Source organism: Copadichromis virginalis, linkage group LG19 (genome assembly GCF_057382275.1).
Source record: "Copadichromis virginalis isolate Kocher_CV1m ecotype Utaka linkage group LG19, C_Virginalis_male_GT1.1, whole genome shotgun sequence".
Taxonomy (NCBI): Eukaryota; Metazoa; Chordata; class Actinopteri; order Cichliformes; family Cichlidae; genus Copadichromis; species Copadichromis virginalis.
Window position 1 is genome coordinate 14,801,852 of NC_140636.1, and position 24,255 is coordinate 14,826,106.

General features: G+C 47.9%; 1 protein-coding gene across 5 annotated transcripts in view; it reads right to left on the reverse strand.

Moving 5' to 3' along the window:
* The window catches only part of LOC146685787 (AT-rich interactive domain-containing protein 1B-like), a 157,922-nt gene that overhangs the window by 48,261 nt on the left and 85,406 nt on the right, over positions 1-24,255 (reverse strand). For all 5 annotated transcript variants that reach the window (XM_085440531.1, XM_085440530.1, XM_085440529.1 and 2 more), the window contains exon 5: positions 2,035-2,332. In XM_085440531.1, the coding sequence (XP_085296657.1) occupies positions 2,035-2,332 (298 nt within the window). The remainder of the gene's footprint in view (positions 1-2,034; positions 2,333-24,255) is intronic.

The window sequence follows — 24,255 nt, forward strand, 5'->3', positions numbered from 1 at the left end:
CACACTAATTAAAGCGTTTATTAATGCTTGTGTTTTGTTGTTTTTTAAAGGGCACTACTTTGAATATTAAAGAGCACGATTTGATGGCACCGGAGCAACACTCTGGGAACAGCGCTCCCATCTCTCCTCGCCGACTTGCTCTGAAATAAAGAGACAACGTTCGCTAAAACGTCCCAACTTGTGACAAAGTGTTAGAAAACCGGGCGTTGGTAATCAGATGTGTGCTAACCACATTAGTTCTCCCGTGTCTCTGCGAGGCTGGCTGCTCCTTGATCTAATCCGAACTGATTGTAGTACAGCCTCTAAAACACGCCAGATGTTGCTCACTGCTCCACGCTTTATCGCCATTTATTTGGCACAGGGAATATTTTTGAATATTTTCTTATTAATCACGTCCCAGCGATCGGTTTCGCTTCCCATCTTTGCCGCTTCACTCCGGATTCTCGTCATGATTCTTGGCACGGGCGCCTGGAAAACCACTGTCCCAGTTTTTCATTAGCGTCAATCACTCCGGTAAGCGGCTGTGAGGGGAACAGCAGGGGGAGGAGGAGGTGGCGGCGGGATCTCGCTCAAGACATTTCGCCCCGCCTCGTCAGAGTGACTGACGGGTCCGAGACATGCCGATGTGCCGGTCAGCCGCTCAGCTGTGAGGAGAGGAGGCGGAATGACAGCGAGGCCGCGCGCACGCTCGCGCGTCTGTTCCAGGCAAATCAAATCCACACTCTGTGTTTATCTAAATGGTTATGTGCTCCACTATGGCCTCGAGAGACAGACAGGCACACCGTGCATTGTCTGATAATCCTGTTGGTGCCTTGTTTAGCCTGCCATATCTCAGATAAGGCTACAAATCAGATGGGAGGTCCTCCACTACCAGTCGCTCTCAATTCATTAAGGCTCCGAGTGGATGGGAAATATCGCCCGGACGTGGATGTCGGATCCACAGGTGGAAGGAAGACGGACGTGATTAAAATTCCCCCGCCATGTAGGGACGCGTTTCTACAACGCTGTGATCAAAGACTTAACAAATGTCTAGTGTGCTAGGACAAAAACTGTGCAGGAAATGAACAGGACATATTCCTGTGCCATAATATTCCTCAGCACTGTGAATTATGAGTTCAAATGGGCCCGAGATATCAAAGTCTAGACGTGTGGGATTGATATTATTTAGTCTTCTGCTGCAGCTTCATCCCGACTTCTACCCGGCAGAATGAAAATTGATCTGGATGGATTACATGCCGAGTTGGAGACAAGGGGAAGAAAGAGATGCTATTAAACAAAGATGTTGGCAGATTTATGCGACGGGTTATCGGCGCCACTCTGAGAAAGAAAGGGGTGAAACTGCTCTTCAAACACCTGATAACCATCTTAAACGAAGACGCTGATTAGGTTCAAGTTTTTGATGCGAAAGCTTTATCCTCACCTCCAAATGGCACGCTGTTATTTGTGAAATCGCGGTTCCGCTTCGGGGTCAGTTTTCTACATGACCTTTTTAAAATCCTATTTAAAAACAAATGAAAACAGCAGCATCAATGTAAAGGTCAAGCAGAGAGGTGGGTGTGATGACTGGGATTTTCTCCAAGAAGCAACAAGTGCAGTGACGGAGCTGCTGTAAAGATGCTGCACAGAAAAAACTCAAACGGAAACATCTAAACACGATCCTAGCCACGCCCCAATCAGTGATGTCACAGCTGCTCGTCTTCATCAGCTGTCAAAGTGCGCATGGCCCGGGTCGTGTTTTGACAGTTTTTTTTCATTTGCTTTCCAACAACAGCCTCGTTTGGTGGCACAAAGCAATTTCCCTTTAAGCTGTAAAGCAATTTTAGGAAATTTCCCAGGGAATCCAAGACGGAGGTACAAGATGTAAAACGCGGCGTAGCGTCTGCTTTCAGCTGCAAATCCTGTCAGTGACAGTTTTGTTTGTTTGCAGTGATTAAACTAATACAATTATCAACTCTAAGTTGCACATTTCATCAAGACGAGATTAGATTATCAGGATACGGATGCGCGTACTTTCTGCTCTAATGGGAACCCTACCTGGTGCAGAGGTGTTGGCAGAGGGTCCGCTGGCAGGTGAGATGGGGCCTGAGCCCGAGCGGGACTGCTGGGACTGAGTGGAGCCGGCCGGAGAGCCGACAGGGGATGGAGAGGGCCCGCTCCTCTGGCTGGGGAGGTGGGGGGAGGCGTGAGGGGAGAAGGGGGACTGTCCCTGGTTACCGGTGCTTCCCTGCTCCCCTTGGCTACTGCTGCTGCTGCTGGAGGAGCCCCCGGCGCCAATGGCCGAGCCCAGGCCAGCCTCCCCGGTGGGGAGGTCGTCGATGGAGCCGGAAAGATCCTGGAACAGAAGAAAAGACTTCCAGTGAGTATTTACAAAGCTCGCTCGAGCATTTGATGAGAGCTGACGTGCAGCAGGTGGCAAATGTAAATGTAAGCTTCAGCAAGCGCAAAAGTTTCCACCTGCGTGTCAGAAACGCACAACTGTGCTGCGAAATCCTCCTTTACAACAAAAAGTTAACAATGCAACATATTTCACAGGATTTCATAAGGTGGCAGAGGTTAAAGGTTTAGTTTGCGTGTGCACGAACAAGAGCTGGTGGCTTTTCTGGGAGCTACTTTATCCCTGAGAAAAAGTCACTGCAGTCTTAACGACGGCGGTTAACACGGCAGAGAAAAAAATCCCACAGAAGAAACCGCTACACCGGCTGCTGCGGTGAAAATGAATTGTAATGGGCTTTGGTTCAGACCAAGGGTGAGTTCATATTACAGTTTGCATTCCCTGTGGTGAGTAGAGCGAGTGTGTGTGTGTGCACTTAGCAGATACCCCCCCAAAACAATTCCAGGGAATCCCCGGGAATATCGCTGACAGGATCCTGACAACACAAAGGTGTGCAGGAAGCGGGAAGGACAGCAGACCGGGAGAGAAGGAAGTAGAGAGAAGACCGGATGTGATGTGAAGTGATGAGCTGTGATGGAATGTGATGGCTGCCACACACACTCGGAGGACGCCGGCTCTGTCCCAGCTGTAGATATCTGTGGGGGAAGTCACCTGAATGACCTCGGTTTTCTGGCTGGTGCCTGCTCGGAGAAGGGGAAGGGTGTACGCCAGCTGATCCTACCTGCAGCGCCCGGCCTGTTGACCAATGTACTCGTGAACCACCTGAGCCCTGCGTGCACAGCCACGCCTGTCACCGCACACAGACGGTGAATAAACCCAGATCTATGCCTACGAGCAGAGAGGCTGTCATATCTGACATGTTTGCTGTAATGTGGTCCATTCTACTTAAAGTGGCTTCAAATCATGTGAAAATGGTTCGGCGGTTCCAGTCGAGCCACTCGATGATTTTTAGGGGTTTTGCTGTTTTTCACACCAGCACGCACCGTTTTGGAAGTTGTTAGGAAAGTTTTACAGCCTTCCTACTGACACTGGTTAAGATGTGCTGACATGTTGACTGTGGAAAATCTAACACAAGGTGTTGAAACGGCACTTTCTCCTAGGCTAGTCATCAGCTCATTTGCACACGTATTTTCAGATTGTGTTCACTTAAAGAAAGCACGAAGCTTGTTTTTCTACATATGTCAGAGCGAACTCGAGAAACGTGGGCTGAAACCAGCACGCGTGCTTGGAGTTTATCTGCAGCAGAGGCTCTTTGTGTCACAGCGAAACGACTTTTTTCTCCTTCCTCTACCAGCGTGTAAAATCTCAAAAACCGAGACAGGCGTCCCCCATCTCTCTCCATCCATCAAGCGTGGCTTAGCCTGTGGAACTGACAACCAAGTCAGTGTGGCAGTCTGTCCACGGCTGCTTGTTTTGGTTAATGCGATCTCGGCGCTGACACACAAAGCCTTTGTTTTCCATCATGCTGCTGCGAGTGCCCACCCGCTCTGCCAGCCTGCCAGTCTGTCGCCTGGCATTATCTACCCCCGCTCAACTGAGCACACGGGGCACTTGCTTTCCTCTCTCATGCTCTCTCTCCTTCCCTTTTCTTTTCCTCGCCCATGGTACCACTCTGTGTCCCGGCCAATCACGTCAGCCAGTGTTCTGAGCGCAGTGATGTAACGCGCCGCCTCCGCCAATGGGACCGAGTGTTATTTTTTGGCTGACCGGCTGCCTCGGGTCCATGCCGTTTGACACGGAGGGGTTACCGTGAGAGTTGATGTAACCATGGTGATGGCTTTTCCAAAACACTGAGAGCTAGTCGGTCGTACAGCTATGTCGTTAACCCACAGGCTAATTGTGTGAATGGATGGGAATAATTGCATTTCACCTAATTGGGAGCTGTTGCCAGCTTTTCCAGTGGCAGTTTCGGGGTGGGAAAATGCGTACCAGTAATTCGTTTAAAGACTGTTAGGCTCATTTGGATTATACACACACTTGAGCACAGCTGTGTGGCCCGAGACCAAAAAGGAAGAAGCACTATGCAGCCCAAAAAGCCGGGCGCGCTTTACTATAGAAACGCACATTTTAAGGGACGCTTTAATCGACGTCCTCACCGTCAGCGTTCACGGGGCTGCGTGCTACCTGGCTAACTGGCATGTGCAAAGAATCAAAGGCAGCCAGCGAGTTAACTAGCCAGGCAGGCACGCGGTCGGGGGATCCAAACGCCCAACAATCTGGGGCCCCAATCCAAAGTGGCCCAAATCCAATTTGTTTGGCTCAGGGCTGCAAATTGCTCTGTGCATTGAGTCTCCAAATAGCTGTCAACCACTCCCGCTTGGCGTCCTGTATCGCTTAATTCGCTCCTGGAGCATGTAATTGTCATAATAAGAAAAATATTGAGGTGATAATAACCAGTTACTTTGAGATGCCCCCCCGCCCGGCCTCGAGACACACACACACGCACGCACGCTCGCGTAAATGCGGTCGCATATACGCACACATAATGGGCCGAGACCGCCATCTACACATTTCACACAACATTGGAGAGGCAGTCGCTCATGACCCTTCACCTCGCTGGTGTCGGTGCCTGCCTGCGCTCTCGTTTAGCGCTCCTCTGTTTGTGTGTGCGTGACAGGAACACAGGCTGCCGGGCTGTCACAGCAAGACATGCTTGAGCACTGATGCGGCCGAGGGGACAGATGAGGCAACGCGCACACACACACACACACACATACACACTCCCCCATTCCTCACTCATACTATTGACCTGCTCTCACTCTCACACACTCGCACACACACCCTGGGAGGGGATAAGGCATCAGTGTGAAGCAGGGAGCTGTCACATCCAGCAGACTGCAGGCCTTTTCCCCTGACCATGGTGCTGATGTTGTCTCCTCTCACCACACACTGGGAATTAATCAAAGTTGCTATGGAGGAAGGCACCGAGTGTGTGTGTGTGTGTGTAAATGTGCTTGTCTGTCTAGACAGGGAGGAGCCAATGGCTGCAGCTTCCTGTGGGCTACAGGAAAACAGAGCAGTGAAGAAACTAGCCTCTCTCCTCTCTTTCCCGTCTACACATAAAGCCTGTTTTTTCTGTCTGCCCCAGTCAGAGGTGCAGCATGGCTCAGGGCTCTCCACCAGCTGGCTCTCCAGCTAACCCGAGCCTGAAACACACTCAAACACAGCAACCGAGCCTTCGAAAACAACCTCCCTCATATGGACTTTTATAACTCGGCACCAAATATAAGAACACGGCTCCTAATATTTTCCTTTGGTCCAATACGGACTCGTCGTCGTTAGCGGTCAGCTCCGTCAAATTACTACACATAAATATTTGATCTCGCTGCGAGAGTCTCTGGGCACACAGGTTGTGAAATATCTGCACAAATGAAGGATTACATTTTTAAAAATTCAGCAGCAACATCTCTTGAAACAGGCTTCCTATTACTATAGATAATCAGAGAAGAGCTGTCAGCAGTGTTCACGGGGACTCTGTTTCTGGAAATGATGTTTTTGAATTATTTAAATGTCACTTCTTAATGCTGTTGGCACCACAGATCGAAAGCCCTTCACTGCACTGGGGGAGGCTGTGGGAATACTTCCTATTTGGTCCCTCAGTTCTTTCCGCGGACTTTTGTGCCGTGAACATCTCTCTTCACAGACGTGTAAAAGACTAAAGAGAAGCGATCAAACCTTTTTCAGCGTGCGCGCAAACCCGGGAGTATCATTTCAATGTGAACATTACCTTGAATTCTTTTCAGTGTGCATTTCATTACAGCGCTGATGTTTTTTACCGGTGTGACTATACATCCATACAGGACTCGCTTTCACAGGTCAAGAGTGAAATCCATTATGATGTTAAACCTTGAATAAATGCGCGCTCGGCTTCGCCGTGCTGCAGCGTGCACTGAAATAACACCTCGGTGGGCTCGGAGGCCGGTTTTATTCTCCGTTTCTCTTCTCTGGGTAAATACGATGATGTAAACTGTAATTAACTCCAATAGTTATCGTTTGCAGGCCTGAGGGACAGGTCTTCTCACGGCAGCGCCGCGCTCGTTTATCGGCTCCGGCCGCAGTTCTTTCTATCTTTATGGTGCACTGGAGACGAAGAGGAAACGCTATTACACAAAGATGCTTTTTTATCCTCTCCCCAAACCGTAGATTGAGGCAAAATCCAAATGAAATGCCATGCAAATGAATCCAAATGGACTGCTGAATGTCTGCGCTCGTGTGTGTTTGAAAGAGGGTTTTAATGCGATGCTCCATGTAGAGCACCAAACCGTAATACCCTTCAATAAGTGCTATTAAGCACAGAAATAAGAAGAGAAATGAGAAGAAGAGAGACACTTTGTGGAGGAAGATTTAACATAACACCCACTCCATAATTTCCCTCTCTGATGTCAATCAGCTGGAATGTGTACCGAGGCTGCGGCGATGATGGTAATTGGTGACGATGATGAGAATTGATAGAAATGAAGATTATTTAGACACTCGCTAGCTGCGCATTATCATACATCGTGCCACCGTTTTAATATTTTTCTTTCGTTCACGCAGGACTGTGCAAACAAGCCTGTGCAGGATACGTGCACGTGGGTGTGCTGATGTATTTATGTGCGTGTTTGTGAAGAGTCTCTGCCACTTCCCGAGGGTATCAAAGTAAAACCTTCTGTGAGGACGAGGCAGACACGGAGACTCCAAATACACTCGGGGGAACTCTTTGCAGAGATGTTTGCCATGCTTCAGGCTTGCCAAAAACCCATGTGGGCTTTAGGCTAGCACCCAGCAGGCAGTGAAATATGTTAGCGTGCCAGCCCACAGACCTCTGCCTGGTGCCACGAGCTTCGAGGATGAGTCTCGAGCGCCTCGAGTTTCAAACTGCCAGTCATTTACGCCTGCCCTGGACCGCCACGGCACCTTTCATTTGTCCACTGACCATGACTTGGCAACAGTCAGACCACAGCACGGTATTTAGGGTGTTATGCTAAAGCACATTAGGATACTCTGCATAAAGTCCTCCATGTTGGTTTGCACGGAGGTTTTATCAGGATAGTGACCTGAGTTTCTTTGTTTCTTTGATCTCCCAGCTGTGGCTTGAATGGTTTTATGCCAAGAATCGTGCATGAATCAGCTCTGTGGATTCCAGTAGTGCATTTTAGCCCTAAGCTCCCGGTTCAGTAAAACCAACCAGATGTCACAGGCGAGCCGATCTGATTTGGAAACACCGAGTCGCTTAAATCCTACTTTGTCATGTATTTCACTCCTACTGTAATCTGTGACCGAGGCTGCGCCTTCATCGTTCGTCGAGGTCACAAATTACACAAGAATTATTATTCCAACAACTTTTCCTGCTGGCGGTTCATCTTTTCTATACAGTCAACGATCAGGACACTTAAAGTCAGTGAGGATGTGATGGTAAGATTGATGCACAAACATTTACAGGTGTACAGGTGTTTCTTTGCACACCTGGCCTGCTGGGCAGCATGCTGTGGAGCTGTTTTAGGTGTAATTAGGTTTTCTAAGCAGTCATAATGCTGCATTTGTAAGGTGGAGCGATGATTCCCGGCTCTAATGTAAATATATGCAGAAGCAACTCTGCACGTTGTTCACAGGACACAGGCCTGTATTATTGAGCAAAACACTAGTTTGAACCACAATTTGTGAATACAGAGGAACTATTTTGTGGTTTAAAGAGCAGCCTGCACTATTTGGAAGTCTACATTGTTAAAGACAGTCCCTTTGCTCTCTGTCTGTTTTTGTTATCCGGAACAAAAGACGCCTAAGAACAAACCGTTCAAGGCTTCCCAAAGTTGTGCAGAGGAGAGCCACAGCAGCACTAAAAAGAAATTGTGCTTTTCTTTTCACTCCTGCTCCCGCACACTTCACAAAGCCTCGACAATCTCTTGATGATACCGCTGCATCTTGATAAGAGCGAACGAAAGCTCTCTTTGTTTTTCAGCACCGGCGCCGGGATGAAAACCTCAGCGCGGTCCTGGAGTTAAGGGGTCAAAGAGTCGTGCGGACGCCCGATACAGGATACCAGCAGAGTCGCCGGGCTGGGGGTCGACGCTGACATCGATTTCACCGAATTAACAATTACTGCTTGTCGTAAGATAGGATGGGGGCTCGCTGAGTGATAACTGCCCGGCTCTTAAGCTTCTCATACTGTGGAGATACGGGGAGGGCCACTTTGAAAGGGACATTTGAGGCCCTATTACCCCTAAGCTGTTAAAGGCGCTCCAAATCTAGCACCGCTTGTCTCCAAACCAGAGGGATTAGTGTTGAGTTTCATTCCGATTCCCCTGATAATATGCCAAGCTGTGGCAGCTAGAAGTGCTTAGCCACTGGGTCGTATTCACTTAACGCCCCCCACGGTTCCCAGCACCGGGCGTAATGACAGGAAAGCGATTCGAACGAGCGACATCATCCTTTAAGTGGCTAAATGCACACAGAGGCCGGCCATCTTTGCTCAGGTACAAAGTGGAAGACGCCGCAAACACCGACACCTTTCACGCCACGCTTGGTCATCGGTATGCTGCGGCGGTTTAACGGCGGCCGAGCCCGCTCACTGTCAGAGCTGCTGAAAGTTTTTTTCATTAGTCCGCAAAGGTTCTTCACACTTTAGTTCTTAGTGCACAAGCCGACCACACACACACACACACACACACACACACACACACACCCTATTTGTTCTGCACGTATTGGTTCTGCTAATGTTTTTATTTATGGCATTCCAGCATGACATCCTGCCATCCACCCTCCCCCTCCTCACCTCTCCACTCACCCAAGAGAGAACTGAAAAACAACGCATGACACACAGTGTGCATGTGTGTGTGTGTGTGAGAGAGAGAGATGGAAGGAGAGGAGTGAAATAAAGAAATAAATAAAGGGGCCCAAATTCCTCATTTCTAATTCAACTGCTCGTTCAGCTTAACCTCTCTCTCCTCAGCAATTAAAGCGCACGCCACATCCTTCACGCTGCGTACAGCCGAGGCTAAATAATGCAGGGGGCATCCAGCACCCGCATCCTTTATCATCCCAAATGACAGCCATTTGCATATCTCCCCAGTCAATTAGAGCGCGGCGGAATAATCAGCCCATAATTGGGGGAGAGCGTCGGTAATCACCCGCCCTGGCACACCGACAGGGCCATTGGAGGAGTGAGGGGGGAGAGGTTGGGTGTGTGTGTGTGTGTGTGTGTGTGTCGGGGAGACAGTCCACCCGACTGCAGACTCTTCACTTCAAACTAACACGTCCAAACAACGAGCCCAACTTCTCCCTGTAATGCTCTCGTCCTCGCTCTTCGCTAATTTGCACGTAGCAGCTGCCTCGGTCTCTCAGACTCGGCCACATTATTTCTAAGCGATATCTTTCATCAAAATGGGCCAGTAAGGAACTTTAATAGCATCAAAACACAGGTTTCGTTCCAGATGTCATTTCTACATCAAAGCTCTGCTGGCGTCCAAGCGGGATTCGACGCTTCGCGATCGCTGACGTCAGTAATATGTTTTATTTCCGTGCCAGCGATTCGGTGCACGGATCTGCCCAAGGTAACGCGGAGCGACATGTTTCTGCCTGCCTGTGAGTCTTCAGTGAAAGCTTTTAAATTCACACCCTTTTCCTTTTATATGGCAACAAAGCAGAACAAGGACCAGCCCAGAACATTGTGAGAAAGACCGCTGATACACTGGGAGGAAAATCCCTCGCCTGTCCCCTTTAGATGCAGACAGAGTCGTTTCATGGAAGTTTTCTGGGCAGCTTTGAAGTGCAGCAGCTTCATCGCCTGTGTATTTCCTGCTGAAAGGGGAATGACCATTTTTGTCAAACAACGTTTCCTTTAATACACTGTAACCTCCCTTTCCTCAGATGCTTTGGTGCTGTCCTCTGAACATGACAAACAAAAGGATGACTGGAGAGAGAGAGGGAGAACGAGGGGTTGACAGTAATGGGTGCAGAGTGTGTGTGTGTGTGCGTGTGCAGAGTGTGCGTGCACGTGCAAAAGAACATCAGAGAAACCCAGGCAAGGTTAGTTGCCGTCTGCAGCTCCATCCTTTGTGTTTCCCCAGCTGCTTTCTTTTACCCCGTGCCTTTGTGTTTACTCTACCCAATCCAGTTCAATGCTAGCCAGCGCCGCCTCTGTGGCTTTTCAGGTCTACTGCTGCTTTGGAGAGATGAAACACTTCTCCTTGATAGAAGTTGCAAGAAATAAAGACAGGAAGTTGGAGCCTGGGGGGAGGGGATGGAGAGGGACAGTGCGGGGAATGACGGCGGTGATGATTTGGTGCAATTTAACCTCCACAGACGGGGCAGAGCAGACGATCTGTGAGACAAAGCAGTTCAAACAGAGACAAAAAAGACGTTTGTGAAGAGACCACAGAAAACACAAGAGTGGCAGCGTCCTTTACCGGCTCTCGCCGTCCACAGGAGGAGGAAACATCGATTTCCTTTTCGCTCGCTCTCTCTTTTTTAAGGGGGTGTCTTTTTCTGTTTAATCCACCATTCCTCTACTCTCGGGGGATCTGTGGCATTTCCTGCCAGCCAGCCAGCCCTGCGCTGCATCACTGTCAAAATGACTCTGATCGAAACAGGGGCGAGGGAGGGGGATCTGGTTTAAGAGTCTGGCTTGATTGGTGCATGGCTAAACTCTTCCCCCATTGGACGTTCCGCCTGTCGGCGCGTCTGCCTCGGAAATCTATCAGCCCGAGCTGCCGATCAATAACGGGAACGGTGGAATTTGGAGACATGTCTTATCGTGATCTGTGCACACTAAGAATTTCTGTGCTGTAAATTCATCATTTGCTGCAGCATCAAGGCAGAAAATCACAGCAACCACTGATTATTCTGAGGAACAATATTTGCTCTGTTTGACCTTCAGCTGGGATTATTCTGCAGCTCAGATTGAGGAACGTACATCCATGATTTGTTCACAGAGCTTATTTCTAACTGAAACTGACCCCAAAAACTTCAAAAATCAAAAATGTATACACAGTTTTACTTTTGCTCATTATGAGAATGAAAAATAAAGTAAAGCGAGGTCCTGAGGGCACACGTTTGATCTCTTATGTGGTTTCTACACTGTCTCCATATTCATAAGGAGACCGAGCAGGTGAAAATTGTCGCCACAAAAATTAAGAGAATTATTTGAATATTTAAACTTTTGCGGGACGTTTAAATATGTAAATGTATCGCCTCATTAATTATGCACTCATCTGCATAAATCTGTAATTTGGAAAGAGCAAAACAAAATACAAAAATAATTGTGCTAAAAGTATAAATTGAGTTTGATCATTTGAGTGAATGTTTGTGAGTCTGCGTTCACGAGTTTGTGGCCGTTTGTCGTTACGTCCGCACGCAGGCGGATGACTCCATCTTTCCTGTTGTAGTATCCGTGCATCCTCACGAGGAGCTTTCTAAATGACCGCCGCTCACTTTGGCTGCTGACAGAGGAATAAAGGAGGATTCTCAGGTCGATCAAGTCATATGAGGTTATTACGGCAGACAGACAGCGGCCCTCTCGGGACAGGCCCTCCTCGTCAGCCCACATTTCAGAGCGTTCAAACAAACTTTTTAGCGGTGAAAACAAATTGGGCTCACCATCAAAGAGACTTTTCAAAAAGCCATTTCTCTATGCCAGTTCAAAAGAAGCCCGGTTGGTAAACAGGCATGGAGAATTCACAGCGCAAATATTGCAGGAGGTCCAAACGGCTGGAGCTGCACCACAACAAAGGCGCGGGGAGAAGGAGTGGAGGGGTGTAATTCATCACACGCTCAACAAAAGCAAGTGTGACTGACTGTCCATGACCAAAGAAACAAAACAAAACAAAAAAACTTCTCCTTAATTGGAGAAGCCGTCGTTTTTTTCATTCCAAAGCCTCTCCATCTTTGCTTTTTTCTCTCCATCCAATTTCGCGCTGCTCAGTCCGTCCTCGCCCTCTACGCCTCCTCCCCAGTCTCCTTCTTTTTTCCTTCCCCTCCCTTTTCCCCCGTTTCTTCATTAAAACAGCTGTGAGTTATTCTGGCCTCCGACTCAAATTAGAAGCCAGACAGCAGGAAGAGGGAGAAAGAATTAAGGGAGAGGAGGCTAAAGAAAAACGGGCCGGGAAGAAAAGGGATGGTTGAGAAGCAGAGAAACCTCTGGGTGCTATACGGCTTGTGAGATTTCTTAACAAACAGACAGGCGGGCAGAACAAGGCCTCGCCGCGCATACCGCCTTTCCCATCTACCTCGGGCAAAATCTCATTTGTCGGGGATTCGGCTGAAGACCGGAGGATGGAGAGACAGAGATCGAACGAGAGCGGCGGCGGCAGACTCGAGCCGTCATTAGCTATGCACGAGACAAACTGCTGACACAAAGTCACACGGCGTGCTGAGCGGGGGATTGTGGGTAGGCAGGAGGAATCCATCCCTTCGTCCCTCCACCTGCCTATCGACATCTGCGGCTCTCCCTCGTCTGCCTCCGGTTTTTGCAATTACAATCAAAAGACAGCATCCCGCCCCCCCCGAGCACCGACTGACGGCTTGGATTAACCGAGATGCGGCGAGGCCTTGGGATGCTGTGTGTGTTTGCATGCGTCTGTGCCTGTCAGCAGCCCTTCCTGTCCGTCTCTGCCTGCATCCTGTATTGTTTTGTATGTGCGGCATGCTCCGCCGTCAGGATTGATGTGCCAGCTTCTGCGTTTGTGTCTCTGCCTGTCTATCAGGTGATTGTTGCTTAGATATTTGCAGTGTGGGCTTGTACATATCTGCACTGCTGCATTAGCATGAATCACAATGCAATTATGCATTTCAATTAAATCCCACAGTGTGGATCACTTGGAGGGTTTTTTTTTTTTTGGCCAGAATCTGCAAACATATAATCAACTGATTTTTCTTTTTTCATCTTCAAAGGCTGATCGATATTAATATTTGATTTAAGCAGCATCTTAACAGCTACAGACAATTTTAAAGAGCACGCTCAGCGCTGTGGCTCTACGTTTAAAAGACACGACAAACACAGACACGGAGAAACGGAACGAAAAGTGACAACACAAGCAAATCAAAAATTTGAGGATATGGAAAGAAATCACAAAGCTGTCAGAGACAAAAGAGCGTACACACGCACCCTCCGAATTAACTTCAGTGTTGCGCCGCCACGTCAAACATGCAACCGTACAGAAAGCCGTCCCTCAGAAGGCAGCGGGTAAAGTGAGAGGAACAAAAACACGTCAATCTGCTTTGTCCAAAAGAATCCGAGCTGCTGCGTCTTCTGCAGGATTGTTTCTTGAACTCTTCCCTGTTAGACATCGACCGACGTCATCCATCAGGAACGACAAACGTGACATGACAGCTCTGCTTAGACAGGAGACGACGGCGAGGCCGCGGCGAGAGCGGCGCGCCACGTGCTTCAATCTGCTAATCTCACTTTTTCCTGAAAAAAGGTCGAACGAGGGCAACTCTGGAAATTAACCGCTCTGGCTTTATTTGTTTTTAGTGCTCAATTTTGCCAAGAACCCACAGAGCCCGCCCTAAAGGACGCTCTTAATCTTAGAAATATGCCAAAGTTGTCATTTTTAATTTAATATTTTCATTTGAACTCATTTGACAAATTGGTAAATTCACACAGCAGGCCCTCAGGACATCTGCAATAATTGGATTTTTAGAAACACAAAACATTTTTGTGCAGATAGCATCGTGCTTGTGCTGCATACTTGTTTTAGTCTTTGTCTCAGAGTAGAAAGCAAAAAGCTCGTCAGTGATTGGTTCACTGTTCCAACATTTCCAACATGAAGCGGCGCCGGTGATAAGGACGCGGGAGGCCGGACTGACCTGCGAAATAATACACAATCTATAAATACGCCGGCACCACACTGATTCCTATTTACAATTCATACGAGTCGAGCTCCCAGGTTGCATATTCGCACTCTGGTCGAAGACGGAAAGCCATCCCAGATGCTCGCGCTCTACCCGGAACAGACACCGGCCAGCCAACCAGAACGTCCTCACGGAGCCGACGAGCCAATGGCCGCCCGGCTGCGTGCGCGCGAGGGCGTGAGCGCGCGTGTGATGTAAGCGCGGGGAAAGCAGAGGTGACAGCGGCGCGAGGCTGATCTAATAAAGGGAGAAGATGAAACGCTGTCAGATGCTGCGGCGAGCAGCTCAGAAGCCAGCAACGTTTGGTAAAACACACACGCGTCTCCTCCAGACTGGCTGCTCACACACGCACGCACACATTCTGACACACACGTTTCGGCATGATAGACAGTTTCATAGTGTCGTCGCTGAGGTGTTGGCCTATAAAAAGCAGTGCTGATATGATTTAATGGGCGAGTCTTATTATAAGACTGTCGCTGGGCCAGTGTAATCTGGCTAGCGCTCCGGGGCACGGCGCTCAGACACATGCACTACAATACTCGGCAGCAGATAATATTGCCATGTGCTACGTCGCTATTATAAGATAGAGCCATTTGCCACAGCGATGTGCCGTGTGTAAGACTGTCGTTTGGGAAGGAGTGATTTATGACTGTGAGGCAGGAGAATAAAGACAGATTATTTTTATTCATGTGTCTTTAGAGGCCAACTTCATTCCTCTTTTGTTTGTACTGCACTTATTTTTACACCGAATCAAAGGGAAACGGTCCTCTGTGCGAAACGCACTGAGCACCATATGGGCTTTGTGGTATTTATATAAGCTCCGTGGAGTCTGGACCACCCACTCAAAAACTGCACAGTGTCACTTTGACATTGATTCTGAATCTGCACTTAATGGAACGAGATCCTTCTGTTAGCTGTCTTCCAATTTTTGCTGGGACTAAATTGCTATTAATTATAAATAGCGGAGCAGCTGTCTTAAAATATATGACATATCTACGAGGGTATTAGAAACTGCGGCGATATTGCCTCTCCTGCCACTTTTAATATCAGCGCCCTGGCTCCAATCACGGCCTAATAATGGCTTCTCATTACGAGGTGTGTGTGTGTGTGTGTGTGTGTGTGTGTGTGTGTGTGGTGGGGGGGGGGGGGGCTTAAATTTCACTACTTAAAAGCCACAGATGACACCTTGTAAAAAGTTAATTTCATTTTAGACATTTGCAGAATAGGGCTGTAAATTTAAGCTCTGGAGGTGCACCGTGAGGCTATCAGCTCTGATAATTGAGATATTGAATAATTAGATGTAAGCAATTTATTATGCGCATAAATGCAAAGCAGGTGAGGGGAGAAGAAGAAAACAGCGAGGCGAGTTTTCAACCATTGTTTCCCGGGTGCAACGTCGGAGCTCGACAGGAGATGGCGCCGCGCTCGCTGCGAGCACAGACGAGCATGTGATCAGATTCAGGAGAGCAGAGGAGGGGTGCGTTCAGGATCAGGCAACATTACTGACTGCTTCACGAGGCGATCGGCTCTGCTGACGCGCTCGGTTATTAGCAACAACAAAAGTCACAATGTGATCCTTTCCCATGAACACGAGCGCCATCTCTGATGGGTTTATGGATGTTTGATGGTTCACGACGCCATTGCAACGTTCCTAAAACACTCTCAGACACACTTGGAGCTGGCAGATGCTTGCAGCATGCATCCAACATTTTATTATCTGTGTGTGAGCGTGTGTGTTTCAGGGATTATGCGACGCTTATAGTAAATCACTTAAGATGATTTCATTTGTACAAACATAGCTCTGCACATCATAAAGAAATGCATCTTCACACAGCGTGAGTCTGCAGTCAGTGAACAGCAGAAATGTGCTCGTGTCTCCCTCCTGAGGTTTTCTTCCCCACGTCGTTACTTTTTTAATGCAACAAAGGGACTCGCTGCCAGGTCCATCTTTAAACTGCTTTCATTTTTTGCTGTCAGATAAGATTCAGTTGGACGAGAGGAGAAAGGAGAAGAAAGCTTCCACCTGACTATATAACCCCCCTCCTCCTCCTCCTCCTCCGCCCACACACACACACACACACACTCACAGCGTCCCTGCTCCCCCCCCTCCCCCGTTTTTCTCTCATGGCCTCTGTCTTAATTTCACAGGGGAATCATTTGACAGATATTGCCCTTGAAGAGGCAGCCTGTGCCTCGCCATTGAGAGCAATGGGGGGTTGAGGGTTGTTGGGGAGGTGGGAAGAGGAGAATTGAAGGGGGGTGATGGAGGAGAGGAAGCCACAGAGAGTGAGAGTGATGGGGAGAATGAAGGAGGGGGAGTGGAGGGTAAAAAGTTATTAAGTGGATGTGAAAATGCAGCGCAGCCAAAAAGGTTAAGTCTGGAATAGGAAATTAAAACTTGCATCGCTTTTGGCTTTAAATAGATTTGGTTTCATTACGGGCGCCAAGGCCAGTTAGAGTCAAATCCCTCTGGAGGGAGAGGGGGAAGGAAGGAGAGAGGAGGAAGAGAGACGGTGACACGGGAAGACATTGGGAGGCAGAAAGAGAATACGGAACAATGGGAGAGAGGAAGGAGGCAGACTATCATGCAGTTCACATTCATTTTCAATCTCAGGCTGTTTTTCCCCAAACCCCTTTCCACAGTCAGGCGAATACCAATTCTACATACCATTACTGATTTAGTACTTAGACTTTAAGTGGAATCCAAGGCCGCTGCAAAGCATGAATACAAAGAACGCGAGTGGCATTGGCTAACAGGTGTGTGACTATTTTTCTCAATCCGCCAGTTTTTTATTTGCATCGACGTTTTATGAGCCTTCGGTGGCTCAAGTTAATTTTCTGACCCTGGAACGTACGAAACCTGCTCAGACCCGTCGCCAGCCGTTACCGAGGTTCGCCGCGCGGGCCGCTTACGTTTCAGATTTCTGCACTCGAAGTGCGCGTGCACGCCAACACACACCTGCACGGGTTACGCAGACTGACCCTCTCAAGGCTCTCTGGTTATTGCCTTCATGGTCTCCCAGGGAAGGACACAATAGAGGCGCGAGATAGATTGGAAGAGAATGGATGAAGCCGAGGAGGGAGGGGGGAGAGAAAGTAAAAAGAATGAGAAAAAGAAGCAGAGAAAATGTGATAAAGATGGTGAAACAGAGACGGGAGAAGAGGAGACTGAGGGAATGAAAGAATTAGAGATGGTAGATAGTCCGAGGTGTGTGTGTGTGTGTGTGGAGGTTACACTCTCTTAAAAGATCTTTATCGTTTGCTACCTCTGGCTATGCAAGTAAACAGCAGCAGTAATGAAACAAAAGTTGGAGCATGCATGAATAAATAGGGCATTTCAGCAGAGTTCAGCTCATGACCATTACGGTTCGGATGATTAACTGTAGGCTACTCGCTGCCTGCAGACTCACATCGCTGCATTTTTCACACTTCTGATTTGTCAGACGCTTCGTGTTTTTAAGCTGAAAGGCTCGTCTCCGCATGCACGCTGACCCCATTTACACCTGTCGCACCTGCGCAGGGATTAATGCAACGTGAATCTATGCAGGCCGCATATCGATATCGGATCAGCAGGTGCGAATGCAACAGTTCTGAAAGCTGCTGCAGTCGATATTTTTATATTAATATGGATTAAATGACTCAGCTTAATGTGAAAGGAGCTGCTTGCAGTGATAAAGCCGTAGAAAATGATCACCTGATTGTGCGCTCGCTCTCAGCTCAGCAGAGACGTTTTTTTAGCCGTTAGTGTCGAGATGCTCGAGATGGTAAGAAAGCTTATTGATACCGCTGGGATCAGATTCCACTGTCTAGATTCAGTCCGCCTGTTCCTGTTAACCTGGTGCATCTGTGCACAATATCAGCACAAGTATTCGACTTATCAGCGTGAGAGGGGAAAGCAGGGGAAGAAGGATGTGAGAGGAAAACAGACGAGCAGAAAGGGAAGCCATTTTCTTCTCTTACTCCGACCTCCTCTCTGGCAGGGACAACAAACGCCTGGAAATAAAAAGAGAGGACAATCTCCCCTCTTTGGCCTTCTCTCCCTACTTGCCTCTCTACTCCAGATTATGAAAATGCGCCAGTGACCCCACAGCTTTCATTGCATATTCAAGGAGGGGGGGCAATGACACACTCTGGATACTTATAAATAAAATAAGAGCGAGAGCGAGAGAGAGGCCAGAATGGACGATTTAAGATGACACACTCTGGTGCCGCTCACACCTTCACCCTGAGAAGGTGGAGAATGGTCCAAAAGTGAGACGCCGTCGACTTGATACCAGATGATTTTTACTGTTCATCCTCTCCAAAGAACAGGTGGGAAATACTTGATGAGAGCAATGTGTGCAAATCTAACAGCAGAGGTGGAACGCTCAGCTGCAGCATAACAAGCTCACTGTTCCAGTGCACGGCTAACGCACCTCACACATATACACTTGCATAAGCTAACGTGTCAAGTACTGCGTGGCTGTCCCATTTTCCCAGGAGTCAATCTGAGCCTGCACGTAAGATTCGGAGAGCGGGCTTGCGTGTGCACGCTCTTTCTGCAACGCTTTATGTCTGTTGTCAGCGAGACATCTGTAGCATCTCCGGGGCGTACCACAGGGTAGCTAGCTACGGTGGCTCATTGGCAAACATGAGGCGTGCTGCTGTAAAAACACTCACTCCAGACAGCAGGGAGGGAGGGCTTTACACTGCTGCACAAGGGTTGAACGGACAGTTTCTGTGTGAATGTCAGCGCGAGCGAGCAAGAGGGTTGGAGGGGGGGGGAGAGAGAGTGAAAGGAAAAGGTGCTGAGACAGAAAGTGAAAAAGAAGAGCTGACAGCAGCAGGCGTCACAGTAACACATCATTTCTGAAGACATTTCTTTTCAAACTCGGTCTGACTGAGTGACCAACTGACTGACTGCACACGGCTCAGGTGAAACTAAACCTTTCTTGAATGCTCTGTGATGCATATTGTGAGCTAAATAGCAGGTTGGAGCTGTTGGGAAGTAAAGGTTGCCAGCAGATTGGCAGATACAGGCTCAGGTGCACAGCGCCCACAGCAGCAGGTAGAGCGGGTGGCATCGCATTTAAGGTTAGACCTCAGCCGCCACTAAACTGCTGAAAAACTTTAATATGTTGTTATGGTTAGGGCTGCCACAAACGATTATTTTGATAGTCAACTAGTCACCGATTATTTTTGCGATTAGTCGACTAATCAGATCATCATCCATACAGCTTATTGCACCAGCAGCATCTGCTCTTGTATAACTATCATTAATAATAATAATAATAATGGATTGGATTTATATAGCGCTTTTCAAGGCACCCAAAGCGCTTTACAATACCACTATTCATTCACTCTCACATTCACACACTGGTGTAGGCAAGCTACAGTTGTAGCCACAGCTGCCCTGGGGCAGACTGACAGAAGCGAGGCTGCCATATCGCGCCATCGGCCCCTCTGGCCAACACCAGTAGGCAAGTAGGGTAAAGTGTCTTGCCCAGGGACACAACAACCAGGACAGAGAGCCCAGGGATCGAACCGGCGACCTTCCGGTTACAGATGCGATTCCCTAACCCCCTGAGCCACGGTCGCCCTAAGCTTACAGCTTTAAGTGTTTACGGTATGTGCTAACTAAAAATAAAGCCAAGATGATAGTATATTCTCCAGCATCTCACACTTCTGATAATCAGCTGTCTGCTTGACGTTTATTCAGCTGTGTAAAAACTTTAATCTCAGCCAAACCGATTTACTCAGGAACAAATAAAATACTGAAAAAAGCCAAACAATAACATTTTTAAGTTATCTAAGTGACTTATATATGTTTAACCTGAGTAGCGAAAGACGGCGGTGGGTTTGAAGCCGGGAGCCTGGTGTTCTCACGGGCTCTAGTGAGCCTTGCCCCGGCTAGCTATCGAGCTAGTGGGTAACAGACGTCTCCGAAAACGTCGGAGCGCTTTTGAAAATATGTGGTGTCTTGATAAACTGAGCAGATATTTGAGGTTTACACAGCTACATTCTCGCCTGAAAACACATTAAACGTTTATTTTGTGACCCAGAAAGAATAATATTAAAACTAACTAGCTGCCGCCATTGTTGGAAACTGAGCTATGAATTCAGAGCTACTTCTTCTTCGGGGTTTAACGGCAGCTGGCATCCTTGTACACGCAGTGCTGCCATCTTCTGTTTCAGTCCGGTATTACACTCTTAAATCCTACTACTTATTCCTGCGTCTTTTGGGATCTTACAAAGCTTCAAACGACACGTCGACTATTAAATCAGTCGTCGACGATTTTGATAGTCGACTAATCGTGGCAGCCCTAGTTATGGTACAATAAGAATGAGAACCAGGTGTTTAAATGAAAGTTTCACTGCAAATGTCGCTAATTTGACCTTTTGTAACACCTTTATGGGGTTGATTTTTTTTTAAATAATTACGTAAGCTGTTACATTTTTAGCTTAAAAGCTTAAAGCTGGCATTAATAGGACGATCAGGCCGGTGCTGATTAGACCGCTACGTGTCTGCTAGGCTTCACCTCCTCTGATTCGAGCCCCTGAACTGAACCTGTCCACCATTTTTGTGCCGTCGGCGCCTTTTAAAGCATTTTTAATGGAATTATCTGAACAATAACGTGGCTGCTGTGCTGTAAACTGTGCTAACAAAAAGTCGTCACTCGAGGATTTTATTTGGATGTTACTGGACACTAACTAGCAGGTTTCTGCAGTCCACCCTCCACCCATGTATGTGTAGTGACTTTGGCTCCAGAAGTGCAGGATGGGGCCCTTAATGCTGCAAACGAAGCTTCAAAACTCCACAAACTGCTGGGTGACGGTTCGCCCTGTGGTTTGTGTGCAAACTGTGACTGACAGCTTTTATTTTTCACCTCTTAGAGCAGGACAACTTATTATTTACTCTGCCAGCTTTGCCTCGAAGAATTTCCAATAGCTCCGAGGCAATGAATATGAATGAAAGGTGTTGTGGTGCCAACACACAGGGACTATTTCTTCTGCACAAAGGTAGAAATCTGCATGGCTGGAGCTGTTTTTCGCTCAGCGGCCCTCTGCCGTACAAACAGGTCAAGAACATTTTGGTCAGTTTGTTTGGACGTGATGAGATGATCACGAAACTTTGAATCCGTCCTCGTCTGCGATGTCATTTCTATTTTCTCTGCTATTACCAGCACATTGCCTTTGTGTGTCTTTCATTTACAGCAAGTAATGCGGTGAATAAAGCAAACACTTTGTAGAGACCTTACTCAAAGCTGAGTGTTATTTATTCACTTTCTCTCCTCGCATATTCCAGGTTTTAAATTTGTGACCTTCCTGCTACAGCTACAGAAAACTGTTGTCTCTCAATCCACTCGGAAAGTATGACTAGAATTCAGCGAGAAATGAATTAGCTTATCATGCAGAAGGGTAAAATCAGACGCTTCAGATATGAAAAGGAGAGATCTTTTGATGTTGCAAATATCTGCAAACTGCTCAGCATTGTCTGGACACACACACACACACACACACACACAAACACACACACTTAGTGAGTGCTTCTCTTGTCTCTTGGCATCCCGTTGAAGGCCAAAGCCAAACTCTAAGTGCACAGCTTTCCATTTAGGTCTAAAATACGACTCTTCTTCCTCCAGCGAGGGAGGCCAGCGCTGTAGCAATGATGAGTGCACTAAGAGAAAATTCTGGTGATGTAGTCTGTGTGTGTGTGTGTGTGTGTGTGTGTGTGTGTGTGTGTGTGTGTAAGAGACAGAAAGTGCACAGGTTAAAGATGGTAAGATGTGATGGGCTGGCTGCCTTTCAAGGCCTATACTTTGTAGCCAGGGAGCTGAGGCTGTGTGTTAATGTGGATGTGTTTTTCTGTATACATCATACATTTTTGTGTGTGTGTGGTGGGGGGGTATAACCTCACAGCAGAATGGAGAGAGCGAGCACTTCAGTAATGACAAGTAGGTAAACAAAATCATCCGTGCAGAAAAAAGAGAGACCGAGATGGACCCCTAAAGAGGGAAGATAACTGGGATGGAAGCGCGAAGAAAGATAGAAATGGAGGGATAACACGGGAAGACTGGGAGGAGGAGAATATGAGGACAGACTTAATGCAAGAACCAACAGCAGGGAAACTGATGGAAGATTTTAAATAGAGGAAAGTGAAGTGAGTGGCTTCACTGGGATGTATGGAAACCAGAAAAGATTCACTGTTACAAAGAAGGAAGGACGGCGAGAAACACTAAAGGCTAGTAACAATTCAATATCTCGCTGTATAAATTATACAAGCGCCTGCTCCATAATGCATTCACAAACAAATGCAACAAAAGCACAATCGCTGCTGCTCAGCGCTCCAAACGTATCGCTTTTGCATGACAGATGGCCCGTACAGGCGGCAAATGCATTGTGGGAAATCTCAGCGTGTCTCTGGGTCACCGGGGGCCGTCACGTATGGACGCCGGCGTTTTGTGTTTACGGCGTCATCGACAGTAACACGAGCACAGTTACTAATCCAGCCACTCGAGCTAAATCACCGGAGTAAGTAGTTCGTGTTCATGAATATTGACAGAGCGTGCAGAGTTATTATGTTTGAGCATGTTTATTTTATGCGTGTGTGTGTGTAGCATGTGCTGTGCGCGACTGAATTGTTGAACATCTGTATGCACCTCTACCTCCCCGCTCCTATTCCTCCTCTCAGCGTTTCCTCTCCGTCACGATGAAGTCCGTCGCAGGGTCCCCGACCCAATATCCAACGCCTAATAAACTAATACATCATTAATGAGCAGGGAGGGACGGATGCAGAGAAACACAGACGAACCGAGTCCACTGCCAGGCTATAGCAAGCTATTGTGCCACAGCTCAATAGGCTTTCTAACAAGGCTCTGTCCTTGAGAGAGCCTGCATACTAAAAACTTCTCCATCGGCCGCCTCGCCAAGCAAGGGGAATTCATAAGTAGAGGACGGAGAAAGCGAGGCAGCGAAGAGGGGTGGGGGAGGTAAAGGAGGGCAGATGAGAGAGAGAGGTTCTCAGAAATGGGAATGAGGAAGAGAGAGAGAGAGAGAGAGCGGAAGGGACATGAATCAGTCGGCTTTAATTGCCCTTCCTTTATCTTACTGTTTGGTTTGGGTCAGACTGGCTGTCTGACCGGCTCACGGTAATGACACATGATCAATAACCGGTTTATTAGTGTGTTTGTCTGACTGTGCCAGCGCCACGGCTGCTCGTAGTTGCAGTTGGACTCCTCGTGCCAGTGTGTGCATGTGTGTGTGTGTGCATGTGTGTGTGTGTGCATGTGTGTGTCAAAGAGAGAAACCCCGCGGGCGCGAGGGGCCGTAAAAGAAAAAACGGGGCATCGCTTAGCTTTACGGCATCTCCATAAAGATGAGGGAGGGAAGCCCTGGATGCATCCTCTCACAGGTAGGAACAGTGTTTACACAGAAATGACTCAACTTAAACACATCGCTGGACACACACACACACACACACACACACACACACACACACACACACACACACACACACACACACACACACACAGCAAGTAATTTGGAAGGAGAGAGCCGAGAAGCCCTTCTGTCAGTTACGTAGGCTTGCACTCGTGCACATGTGTGCACACCGGCGGGCACGCACAAACTGGGCGCCTCTAAGCAAACAGTGCCGTAGGCCTAATTTGAATGGAGATAATTGAAAATCAGACTTGTTTATCAGGTTAAACAGAATGACAGACACTCACAAAAGGAGGCAGAGAGAGCGAGCTTAGCGAGTATTAGCATAATGCTCACGGCTGAATGATTTCTAGGTCCATTAGGCCAGGGAAGGACATTTGAGAAGTTCACTCTTCATAGCTGAGGCTAAATGCTGAAATATGACTTAATTTCGAGGTGTTATTCTAAAATGATGTATTGGCATTTTGGTGCTGACGCGACGGCCGTGCGGCGAGTTTGAGAGAACACTGCAGATGAAATGAAAAAGAAAGGAGCACAAATACTCGGGAGAGATTTGGGAGTCTGTCCAAGACTTTCATTATCTTTGATGCAAATGATCAGACCCCATAATTAGG